Source organism: Sphaeramia orbicularis, chromosome 12, assembly GCF_902148855.1.
Source record: "Sphaeramia orbicularis chromosome 12, fSphaOr1.1, whole genome shotgun sequence".
Lineage (NCBI taxonomy): Eukaryota > Metazoa > Chordata > Actinopteri > Kurtiformes > Apogonidae > Sphaeramia > Sphaeramia orbicularis.
In genome coordinates this window covers 8610507-8623195 of record NC_043968.1, presented here as the reverse complement: position 1 = coordinate 8623195, position 12689 = coordinate 8610507, and the positions used below count along the sequence as shown (strand labels likewise).

General features: G+C 33.7%; 1 protein-coding gene across 2 annotated transcripts in view; it reads left to right on the top strand.

The window, feature by feature from the left end:
- The window catches only part of LOC115429241 (proline-serine-threonine phosphatase-interacting protein 2-like), a 32774-nt gene extending 24680 nt beyond the window's left edge, over window positions 1-8094 (top strand). Inside the window, exons 8-13 of one of the 2 annotated variants that reach the window (XM_030148520.1) lie at window positions 1259-1338; window positions 1430-1528; window positions 1645-1741; window positions 4018-4102; window positions 7385-7422; window positions 7513-8094. In XM_030148520.1, coding sequence (XP_030004380.1) covers window positions 1259-1338; window positions 1430-1528; window positions 1645-1741; window positions 4018-4102; window positions 7385-7422; window positions 7513-7568 — 455 coding nt within the window. In that variant the 3' untranslated portion in view covers window positions 7569-8094. The remainder of the gene's footprint in view (window positions 1-1258; window positions 1339-1429; window positions 1529-1644; window positions 1742-4017; window positions 4103-7384; window positions 7423-7512) is intronic. The other variant, XM_030148519.1, reaches the window with a different exon arrangement.
- Window positions 8095-12689: the final 4595 nt, after the last annotated feature.

Sequence of the window (12689 nt, the reverse complement as noted above, 5' to 3'; positions counted from 1 at the left end):
GGAAACTCTCTCTCTCTCTAATGATGCGAAACTGGCGGCGTTAGTTGGGAGCAGGGGAGGACGAGGAGGGGGGCTGTGTTGTCGACAGGCGGTTTTAAAGGCGGACTCCGTCTTCCTCCACCAATTAGCGGCCTGTGCGCTCCAGGCTGGCCAATCCCCAGGACGCACGTTCCACCAATCCAATACAGCCACCTGGACTTCAACACACATACATATACTGAAGAACAAAAGAAATGCAAGTTTTGGTCGTTAATTTAGGCAAGAGTTCAGCTGTCCTGTTGAGTTGTCAACTGAGATACACATTACAATAAGTGAGTTGTAACCATTGGAGCGTGTGTTTGCAGGCAAACACGACCACGAGTGGTGTTGAGCACAAGTATCGGAGGTGCGGTACGTTTTGAATGATATGGTAGTGGGAGCAACAAATGGGAGTGGCAATTCCCTTTGTCTATCCGGGGGCTATAAAAAGAAATGGTAAGATTCAAAAGTTACTGCATTACCACGACGCCTCGCCTTAACGATAATCTGAGAGAACGCGCCATTGGTATGCTTGATGCTGGTTTAACGGCTCGCAACGTTGCCAGACATCTTCAAGTGCACCAGTCCACCATCAGTAGGCTGAGGACACGATTCCGTGACACGGGGACCACTCGGGACAGACCAAGATCCGGAAGACCACGTGTGACCACCCGTAATCAGGATCGCCATATTCGCTTGGCCCGTCTCCGTGACCGTCAGCTCAGTGCTACAAGGACAGCAAGAGAGAGCCACTGTAAATTTCACAGCTGGATATAAATATCTCATATGAAACCAATATTCATAATAAAACTCCCATATAAACCAATACCGAAACATACTTGCGTTTCTTTTGTTGTTCAGTATATATAGACAAATACACCACTGGCCCTCTACAGGCCAGGGTGGGATAACAGGACAAATTACAGATTCAGGGTTGCAACACCAAAAATTAGTTTGCTGTTCTAAAAAGAGTCAGTACTTGATTGCATAACCATTGTTTTTGATGACTTTTGATGGTCTAATAATTTTTTCCCCCTCACTCTTGGAAAAAAAAAACTACACAAAAAAAAAAAAAGAAGTGTGAAGAGATAAAATCAATACTTACATGTAATATAAATAGAATACACTACTAAAGCAGAGAAAAAAATACCAAATTTGCATAGATGATGCTGAATCTCAGACACTGAGACTGTAAACTGTGTGTGTATTGTTTTTAGTGATGTTTGCGTTTGTTTGTCAGATAAATTATACCAGCAGAATGTGTCTGCGATGGGGAAGATCAAAGATGAATGGCAGAAGGAGCACGTTAAAGCCTGTGAAGTGAGATCCTGATGCACTCAACACATACAGCCAAATAGTTCATGCATTTCCCATCATGTGACTGGGCTAAATGTCTATTTTTGGTGCACAGATATTTGAAAAACAGGCAATGGAGAGGATCAACTTCCTCCGAAACACAGTTTGGACGCATGTGAACCAGCTGTCGCAGCAGTGTGTGACCAGTGATGAGGTAAAAAAAAGTGTTTGGCTCACACACCACGTGACAGTGATTTATTGTTAGATTTGTAGTTTTTATTGTTCGTGGTCACCCAGTGTAGATATGAAAAGACTGTTTAATGTGTGCAGCTGTATGAGGAAGTGAGGAAGTCTCTGGAACAAACCGACGTTCAGGAAGATATTGAACACTTTGTGAATCTGAGACGCACCGGCGACAAACCACCAGGTACGAACAGAGGAGTCCAAAGGATTTCCATTCAGTACTCAGATACAAGTAGAGGCACTAGGGTTTAAAACAGGGGTCTCTAACTCATTTTCTTTCAGGTTCCACATTCAGCCTGATTTGATCTACAGTTGGTCAGACCAGTAAAATATTAACATAATAACCTATAAATAATGACAACTCCAAATTTTTGTTTTTGTTTTAGTGCAACAAACCCCATTAAATCATGAAAATACTTACTTTTATAAACTATTCAAAAAAAAAAAAAAAGCGAATAACCTGAAAAAACTGAAATTGAAATTTAAAAAACTTAAGAAAATTGTGTGCGTTTTTAACAATATTCTGCCTCAACTTGTCATTTCTACATGTGCATTATGGATCAGCTCTACAAAGACACTAAACACTGAGGAACAGGCAGAAAAGAGTTCAAATTGTGCTGAATTTTTTTAGACATTCCAGGTTGTTCATATTTGTTCAGGTTATTCACATTTTATTGTTACAGGATAGTTTGTAAATGTAAATATTTTCATAATACCTCCTACACCTCCTGACCTAGCATTGTCAGACATTCCATTTTAAATATTTTAATAAGGTTTTTCTCAGGATTATCACAGATTTTCCCAGGATTATCTCTGGACCTGCTGCGGTGGTCCTGCCTCTCTCCTGCCTTCATCATCATTCCACTGTCTCCAGTCACAAGTGTTTGCTCCTGGAGGATTCTGTTGGGTTTCTGTAAATTGGCTTAGAGTCTGGTTTGGACCAACTCTATATAAAGTGTCATGAGATAACTTTTTTGTTGTGATCTGGCGCTATATAAATAAAATTTGATTGATTGAGTGATTTGATTGGTTTTCCCTTGTAAGTCGCTTTGGAAAAAAGCATCTGCCAAATGCATAAACCTAATATAATGGGGGGTTTTTTGCACTAAAACAAAGACAAAAATTTGAAGTTTGTGTTATTTATAGGCATAGTGTAATATTATTTTTCTCACATCAAAGCAAGAAGAAAATATGGAGTCATTCTGTTTTGTCAGTTTAAAGGCATTAACGTGTTTCATGGAGCGGAGGATGAGATGACTAGTTGAATAGAAGTGTTGGAATGGTGCAAAAAGTCAGGTGCGATGGATCACATATAAACCCATTGGGTGTTGGAATGGTAGAATGTTTTTTCTCATCCAACCACAATCAAATTCACTCTATCCGGATGGAGCGATTTATCTGGATAGTTTTTTTTTTTTTTTATGTGAAAGATGACAAGCCAGAATGAAGACAAGCTGAAATGAAATAGGAATAACGAGGCTATTTTTAAAATGTAAGGAGGACCAAGGTTCTAATAGTTTTGGATTTTTCATTATAGTTTAGTTTTATTTTAGTTTTGACTTTTTTTTTCTCTAATTCAGTTTGTTTTAATTCGTTTTTAGAGCAGGTTTGCTAGTTTTTATTAGTTTGTTGTTTTTTTTTTTCTAAATGCTTAGTTATAGTTCAGTTTTAGTTTCTTTTTAATATCTTTTCTCTTCTTCTCTGTCGTTGTATTCAAATAAATCCCAGACAGGACTCTGCTGCTTTCTCCCGGCTTTAGTCTCCATGTTTCCAGGTAGAGTGGGGACCAGAAGACGACTGGAAACCACAAGTGAACACAAGTGACGGACCGTTAAATATCATATGGTGCCAGCAGAGAAAATTGCTCAAGGGAAATAAATCGCTTTCATATCAATCCGACATTGACAAAGACAAAAACGAAGGGAATTTGAGCCATAATTTTTATATGTTTTAGTTAGTTTTATAAGCACACAATACAGTTTCAGTTAGTTATCGTTTTTTTCTTTTAATTATAGTTTTTATTTATTTCAGTTAACGAAAATGTTTTTTACAATTCTAGTTTTCGTCAGTTTGTTCGTTTTCGTTAATGATGATAATCTTGAGGAGTAGGTACAAGAAAAAAGTCGGCTGAAAAATAAATACTCCGCTAAAGTACAGATAACCAAAATTTCTACTTAAGTAAGGTAACAAAGTATTTGTACTTTCTTACTTGATACCTCTGGGTATGAATGACAAACTTAATTGATCCACAAGGGAAATTACTTGGTTGTAATAACTCAGTTGCAAACAAAAACACTCTTGAAGAAACACTAGTGAAAAAGAAAAAAAAGAATGCAGCGATAGTGTCTGAAACTACTGAGGCGTTGAAAATGAATCAATGCTTAGAAGGAAGTAATCAGAATACACATGTGTGCACTTTGATCTGAAGGCCTTTTCACTTGTCTGTTTATAATCTGTCAGCTCCAGTTTTGTACGAGAACTTCTACAGCAGCCAAAGGTCTCCAACTGCAGCTGCGCCTTCTCGACTGTTTCCACCGATCGTCAGGTAACACAGGGAGGGGCGGCAGGAGGCCGAGGGTGTCCCGTTTTTGGGACTTCTTTTCCGATCAAGCTCTTAATTTGACCAGTTAATCTCTTATATATTAGTAACTCCCAAAAAAAAATTTCGGCCCAATCCGTAAAGTTTTAGACCCCCCCCCCACACACACACACACACACACACACACACACACCCTGCCATCTTTAGGGTGCTCGTCAGCCGAGTGCAGAAAACCCATTTTTAGCTTACGGGCCAACAGGCATCCGCCGCCCGTTACAAAAATTTCAATCGTCTTCTTCTCTGAAACTACAATTCCGATTGACTTCAAACTTGGTATACAGCTTCTTTATGATGACGTCAACAAAAGTTAGAGAAATTATTTGGATCCAGATCTGATTCTGGATTTGGTGCGACTTTGAAAAATTTCCCCATTATAAGAGATAGGAAGTGGATGGATGCAATAACTCAGTAAATATAAATGATATCCAGTGTAAATGTCTCCAGTCCAGCCCTGATGGGGAGATGACCCAAACATAATGTCCACATGCTGGTCAGGGTCTTCTTCTGGATCTGGAACTGATGCAAAATTTAACATGGGCTCTTATGGGGAAAACATTTCAATCGTCTTTTTTCTCCCAAACTCCAGTTCTGATTGACTTCAAACTTGGTATACAGCTTCTGTATGATGTCAACACAAGGGATTGAAATTATTCCGATCTGGATCTGATTCTGGATTTGGTACGACTTTGAAAAATGTTCCCATTATAATAGATAGGACGTGGATTGATCCAATAAATCAGTATCGATGATATCTAGTTGGAATTTGAATTTTTTACAGATCTGATTGGAATATGAGCAAAACATGGGCTAGTTCTGTAATAGAATAAATACACAGAACTGGGGGAGAATAAATGGCATCTGGATACATTTCCCAAAGCTTTTCATTTGGCCGGTAAGATACAGGGCCATTGGTCCTATTTTTCAGTGGAAAATCCTGCATTTGTCAGTTAGTTCTGCCACATTTGCTCATGCAGATGTCATATTAGAGGTTTTAGAGTTTTTGGGGGATGCTACTGTTGTTTATGAAGGTCTCAAATCATGTACAGGTCAAAGTCACATGATTTTAGACAAGGTCAAGGTCATTTGACACTCAAAAATGGGTAAAATCACATATTTTTGCTGATTTCTTTATTGCCAAAATTTTCTGGGGGGAGTTACTAATATATAAGAGATTAACTGGTCAAATTAAGAGCTTGATCGGAAAAGAAGTCCCAAAAATGTGATGCCCTAAGGAAGCTGTAACCCAGGACTGTCAAACTCATTTTAGTTCAGTTCCACATTCAGCCCAGTTTGATCTCCAGTGGGCCGGACCTGTAAAATAACAACAGGGAAAAAAATATTATATTATGATCAGGTTTACATCTACAAAGTTTCCTTAAAAATCTGAATAACATCAACAACTTGAATTGTCATTGTCATTCAATAAAAACATCCCAGATGCTGTTACAGAACGAAATTGCAATTTGCAAAGTATGAAATAAAACAAAGAATTAAAAAAAAAAACACCAACTAAAAACAACCCATATATATGATAAAATATTAAAAACTGCACTAAAATAAATAAATACATGAGTTAGTAAAGTTACAAAAAAAAAAAAAAAAATTGCCCAATGGCCCAATTGTCTCTCAATCTGTCAGTCAGTGATAGGTTAAATTATGTCCCGCCCTAAAGTCCAAGTCAGGTTTATTGTTTTGTTTCTTATGCCACATGTACATCACACACAGAAAACTGCAATTACAAAAACTCTAAGGCCCCACAGTGCAATAATGAACATAGTTAAAAAATATTTAAAAAATACAATAGGATTGAACTATAAACAGAAAATAACTGAAATCAAACACAACTATGATCGGTTAAAATATTCTGTTAATGAAGAGAATGAGTTTTCACACAGATTTCAAACTGTACTATGTGGTAACGTTTGTGAGGTAGTGCTAATTTTATCCATGTTCTTTAGTTTAACCTGTTAAACCCTGACCATATTTTCAGGGGAAAAACGCCTAAACAGACATACCCAAAGTAAATGAAGAATTCCTTCACAATAATAAGGTTCATATGGATGTTCTTGGTGTCTGTGGACATTTACAGACCTCACAGAATCTATTCCCATTGTCTAAAATATTGTATCTATTACTATGCCTGAGTAAACTGGAACAAACTAAAAGAGAATTTCAAATTTTTTATCCTCGCCTGTTTTTTTTCGGCTGGATTGATGATGATTTGCATAAATTAATTGTTCGTGTCGGAGATTTTTAATAGTGTATATTTCACCCCACAAAGATTAAAAATCATGTTTGAACATTAAATTTTGCACTAAAATACACTTTTGATGTACTTTTATTAACGTTAGGGTCTAAACTTTGAGCAAAAGTTGAAAAAAAACATCCATTGTCCTGATTTATTATATTTTTATAGTAGATGAACATTAATATAATTTTTTCGGCCCACAGGCGGGCTGATAGGGCTGAAGGGGTTAAAGAAAATGTATTAAATCTGAGCTCTTATTCATAAAGACAATTTTTTTTTTTTTTTTTTTAAATTTGCGAGGAAAACGTCTTTTTATTCATGAGTTACTCCAGTTTTGTCCATTACACTGGTCAACAACAAATTTATTGTTGAAGTTTTTTGAGCTGATTTAGGATCATTTTGGTGTACTGAATCCAAAAATCACATCAGTTTTGCTCAATCAGGTCAACTTTCTGAACTATGCTACAAATTGGCTTTTTAACATTTTTGCTTACATTTATGGGCATTTTCACATCATATGATACAAAATTCTTTCATATTTCTTGCAATAAACGAGTTCTGAAGATTTGACTTTTGCCAATTTATGATTAATGTTTTTTTTAATATTACAGGTGCAAGTAAGATCTTGCAAAAGTAAGTCTGACGTATTCTGCTACATCTGCGGTGAATACACCATCGTACCTAACAGGAATCAAGTCACAAGTTTCATGAAGTGTGCTTACCAGTCTTATTTTGGTATTAAACTTGATGACCAAGATAAAGTTTGGACACAGATTGTGAGACAATCAAATTTTTCAAAATCAAATTAGCAAAAAAAACCTGACCTGATTGAGAAAAACAGATGTCATTTTTGGATTTAGCGGTGCAAAATGGTCCTAATTCAGTTGAAAAAACCTAGACAACTTGCAAAAACATTTTTTTGTAACCCAGTGTAATTGTTCTTATAAATTCTCACTCTTTTTTTCGTTGTTCATTTACAGAAGAGGACCTTTACCAGATCCAACACAAAACACTGGAGGTACAGACTGTTTCAAAAAAGGCCAGTAATCGTCATCGTTGTGTCTCTTCATTCTAAACGTATCATTTGTGACGTTTGCTTGTGTTACAGATAATACAATCTACTCAACAGTTCAGGATGCAGGCTACAGCGTCATCCACTACTAACACATGTCACAGCTCTGAGACCGACATGGACGTTAGACCCGTTTGTTTAACTTCCTCCTTTGTGATTTGCTTTACAGATGTGTTCTCTTTTACATAATAAGCAACAATGCGTCATAAATATACATATTTAGATGGAGCTGTGTGCTTTTACATCACTGTGTTATAAACAGTACAGTGCAAATATGGTTCAGATCAGGTGAAAAATGAGGATAGTCGTTGTGATAACTTAAAAATCCGATGTTACCTTCAGGAGTAGTCTATTTATTATCCGTTCTTTCTGTATTCTGCATCACTTCCACAGGTTTGTATTTATTTGTGTCTGCTCTTGTCAAACACAGATCAAATAAATAGGAGTGTATGTGTCTGCTGTCTGATATCATTTCCTCCTTGGACTCATGACTGCGATACAGGAACACTCCTTTACAGTGTTTGTGTTACTTAACCCTTTAATTTACTGTTTTTTCTCGTCAAAATGTTGATTTTACATTCCTTTAATTCAGGGTTCGTACACATTTTTCAAGGTCTAATTCAAGTATGTTTCAAGCACTTTTAAGAGTTTAATTATGCCTTATTTCTTCAGTACTCAAGGAGGATTATAGGGGTAAAAATAAAAATGTTTTTTTATGTTCATTACGATAATGTCTTTAAAAATTCCATAATTATTTAATTACAGACACAATCACTTATTAATAAATTAATAAATCATTAATAAATGACTAGATATACTAAAATGTCAACTAAATAACCATCCGAATTTAATAACAACCACCTTCTAATTAGCTAAATGATAATAAAATGAGCTCATTCTAAAACTTTTTTGATTGTGTTCTTTTTATTAAGTATTTGAATTTCCCCTTGGGGATTAATAAAGTAAATCAATCAATCTATCTCACTAGCTAGCTAGCTACACTACAAACACAAAATTAAGGATATTTTTAATTTTTGGGCTATTTTTTTCAGTTGGGATTCTTGCACAGCACTTTTTACTTTTGGGTGTAAATTTAATTGAAACACATTTTTTTAATGACCAGACATAATTTTATTTACAGATGGCAAAACTGACAAAAAACAAACAAATGACCAAAAACAGAAATATCCATTATCTATCTATCTATCTATCTATCTATCTATCTATCTATCTATCTATCTATCTATCTATCTATCTATCTATCTATCTATCTATCTATCTATCTATCTATCTATCTATCTATCTATCTATCTATCTATCTATCTATCTATCTATCTATCTATCTATCTATCTATCTATCTATCTATCTATCTATCTATCTATCTATCTATCTATCTATCTATCTATCTATCTATCTATCTATCTATCTATCTATCTATCTATCTATCTATCTATCTATCTATCTATCTATCTATCTATCTATCTATCTATCTATCTATCTATCTATCTATCTATCTATCTATCTATCTATCTATCTATCTATCTATCTATCTATCTATCTATCTATCTATCTATCTATCTATCTATCTATCTATCTATCTATCTATCTATCTATCTATCTATCTATCTATCTATCTATCTATCTATCTATCTATCTATCTATCTATCTATCTATCTATCTATCTATCTATCTATCTATCTATCTATCTATCTATCTATCTATCTATCTATCTATCTATCTATCTATCTATCTATCTATCTATCTATCTATCTATCTATCTATCTATCTATCTATCTATCTATCTATCTATCTATCTATCTATCTATCTATCTATCTATCTATCTATCTATCTATCTATCTATCTATCTATCTATCTATCTATCTATCTATCATCATGAGCGGTATTTCTGTTTTTGGCAAATATCAAATTTTATATGGAACATAAAGTGTATCTGTGTTCCAGAAATCCCTTCCATCTGTGTTACCCATTTACAAAAACACCTCTCAAGGAAGTGTGTTAATTCTAAATCACATGACCTGCTCCACATGATCTCATTTCCTTCTGAACAAAACACTGACAAGACTCCCAGATATGTTCCTTCTCCTCTTTCTTAGTTATTTAATATAAAGTAGTGTGTGAGTCAAGTGTGGATTTCTTTTCCACTGTAAAGCACTTTCTGACTTCCTGTCTGAAAAGTGCTCTATAAATAAAACTTACTTCCTTTCTTTATCACACTTATGCTGACAGTGTTACTACACTATCTACAGAAGTGTATTGCCTTCACATGAAAAATAAAATTCACTATACTCTGTTTAATTCCACATCTGTGATAATGCATTACTTCAGTACACAAGGAGGATTACAGGGGTCAGTATATAACTGAGGGACTTTTGAAATCTATGGGATATATTTTGCAAACATCTTCATCAAACGTAAAAATAAAAATATGTTTTTTGTGTTCATTATGATCATGTCTTTAATTACAGAAACAATCACTTATTAATAAATTTGTAATAAATTATTAATAAATGAATAGATATACTAAAATATTAACTAAATAACCATCCAAATTTAAAAACAACCAAGAAAAAAAAAAAAAAAAAAAAAACGGCTCTTTTTCGGAATTAATGAGATACTGTTTTCTGAAAAAAAAAAAAAAAAATTGGCTCTGTTTTTTCGAGATAATTATCTCATTAATTCAGAAAAACAGAGTCAAATTTTATTGTTTGTGTGAATGCAATACACTTCCATATAATATCTGTATAAATAACTTTCAGTTTAAATTTTACTCAATTGGATATATGATATTTAGAAGAATCTTTCTGTAAAAATACCATGCGGTGTTATGGTTATGTTAATTTTAGGCCTGAAAACAGCAAAAGTGCCTTAGATAAAACTGTAAAAAAAAAAAAAAAAAAAAAAAAAGTCACAGAAAACACAATAGAAACATACACATCCTTACTTAAAAATAAATAAAATAGAAAAATCAATTCCCAATTCTGGTGAAAGTGCAATTAGAGAAAATGAGCAGACAACACATAAAAATGAAGAAAGTGGTAACACATTACAACAATAAAAGGAAAATGGGACAAAAATAAATAAAATAAAATGAATAGAACTAATGAAATCTATAGAAGGTAACAACCGTTATAAAATAAGAAATGCTAAAGCAAAAATTTAAAAAATAAACTGAAAAGGAAAATTAATATGAATGCTAAAATCACATAAAGGTAAGTGAACAGAAATACATTTTAACAAGTGATTTTAAAGAGGAAAATATATATAGAAATCTAACAAATTGTCTAAATAAACCTGTCAACTCTGTTACCCTCAGTTATATATTTGACCCTAGAACTATTTCCATTGTTTCTGGTATGAACAGATCTGTAGGTAATGCTGTGGTTGGTTTGATCCTGCAGGAGTAACAGAGTAAACAGCTCATTGTTTGGGTGTCTCTTTAAAGCACTTCTATTATAAGACCTCCCTCATTACAAACGTTTCTCTTCCTCTTCCACTCCTTTTTTTTTGCTTGACAAGATAAAATTATTTTAACACATGACCTGATTTTTCTTAGTATGTGAAAGTGGATGTAATCTGGATACATAATGTATACTTTAAGATCATCCCTATTATTATCAGAGGTGGGCAGAGTAGCCAAAAATTAGACTTAAGTAAAAGTACTGTTATTTTAGAAAAATATTACTCAAGTACAAATTAAAAAGTAGTCATCCAAATAATTACTCAAGTAAAAGTAAAAAAGTACTTAATGAAAAAAATTACTCAAGTACAGAGTACTTCATGAGTAACATCATATTTATTGTTCTTTTAAATTCAACAATTAATAAATGAAATGTTAAAATAAAATATTGAAAATATATATGGGAACATTACAGCTAGTTACAAATATACGTGGTAATGATCGTTGTTGGTTCCATCACTTTAACCCTTTCATGCACAGTGGTCACTCCAGTGGACAGTTCTTCTCCAGCTGTTCTCTTACACATTCATGTGTTTTGTTGTTTCAGTTCCATATCAGCCAACACACTGGACGCTCATGCACCATCCCACACACTGACATTCATACTGTTACTGTAACTTTGCTATTTTTGATGAACCTGATCTGAACGAACATGTTTGAGTGGAAATCAGTTGCTTGTTTTTAATGCATGAACTATGTGTCAGTATTGTTTTATTCTATTTATTGTCTTTTACTCCTATTCTGTTTCATTATTATATACATTATATACAGCCCTTTGGGACAGTAGAGTCTGTTTTTAAGTGTGCTATAGAAATAAACCTTGACCTTGTTATTGTTATTAGACTGTAATTAACAGTTTGTTTTTTTTGTTTTTTTTTTAAACCAAAAAGTTTGGTTTTTTTGCATATTATCTCCATGAAGTGAGTAATGACTAGTATTAGAGTATATTAAAATGTGAGAAAACATTAGATTAGCTGCATTAAAATCTTTTTTATTTCATAGATTTTACACAGTGCATCAGTAAATGCATGTTTCTTTGCTTCAAAAATGAAATGCATGGTGTCCAGCCAAGTGGACACTTTTGCAACTCCGTGAAAAATAGGTTCATAAAAAAAAAAAAAATTCAAACGTATTTTTTTTTTCATGCCCAAAGAGGAATAAAAACAATTGGGGAAAAAATCTAGATTAAGGCTCTCATAATTCATGCATGAAAGGGTTCATATCTAGTCTGTTCTTATGGAGGCAGAGTCTGTGCATGGTTTTCTATTTACTTTTACCAGTTAGCCTAGATGTAATTATACTTTTCTTTTTTTAATAATTACATAGTATAATTACAGAAACAGAAGACAAAATGAACGTCATTAGCCTTAGTCTAGATATCTTTAAACATATCTCCTCTTTCTGTCGAATTTCTTTAACTCATGTGAGTCATGTGAGTTTTTGGCGGAAATCTTTTTAACAAAGCAAAACAAATAGTTCGTACATTAACAAATGACCAAAAACAAAAGTAACGAGCAGAATGTGCACTGTTGTAAAGGAGGAGAAGTAGTGTTTCTTCTTAATAAATATACTTGAGTAAAAGTAAAAAGTATGTCGTATTAAAAGTACTCTTAAAAGTACAATTTATGTAAAAAGTTACTTAAGTAAATGTAATGGAGTAAATGTAATGTGCTACTACCCACCTCTGATTATTATGAACTGACTTTGAGTGTTTTAAAGATGAATACACAACC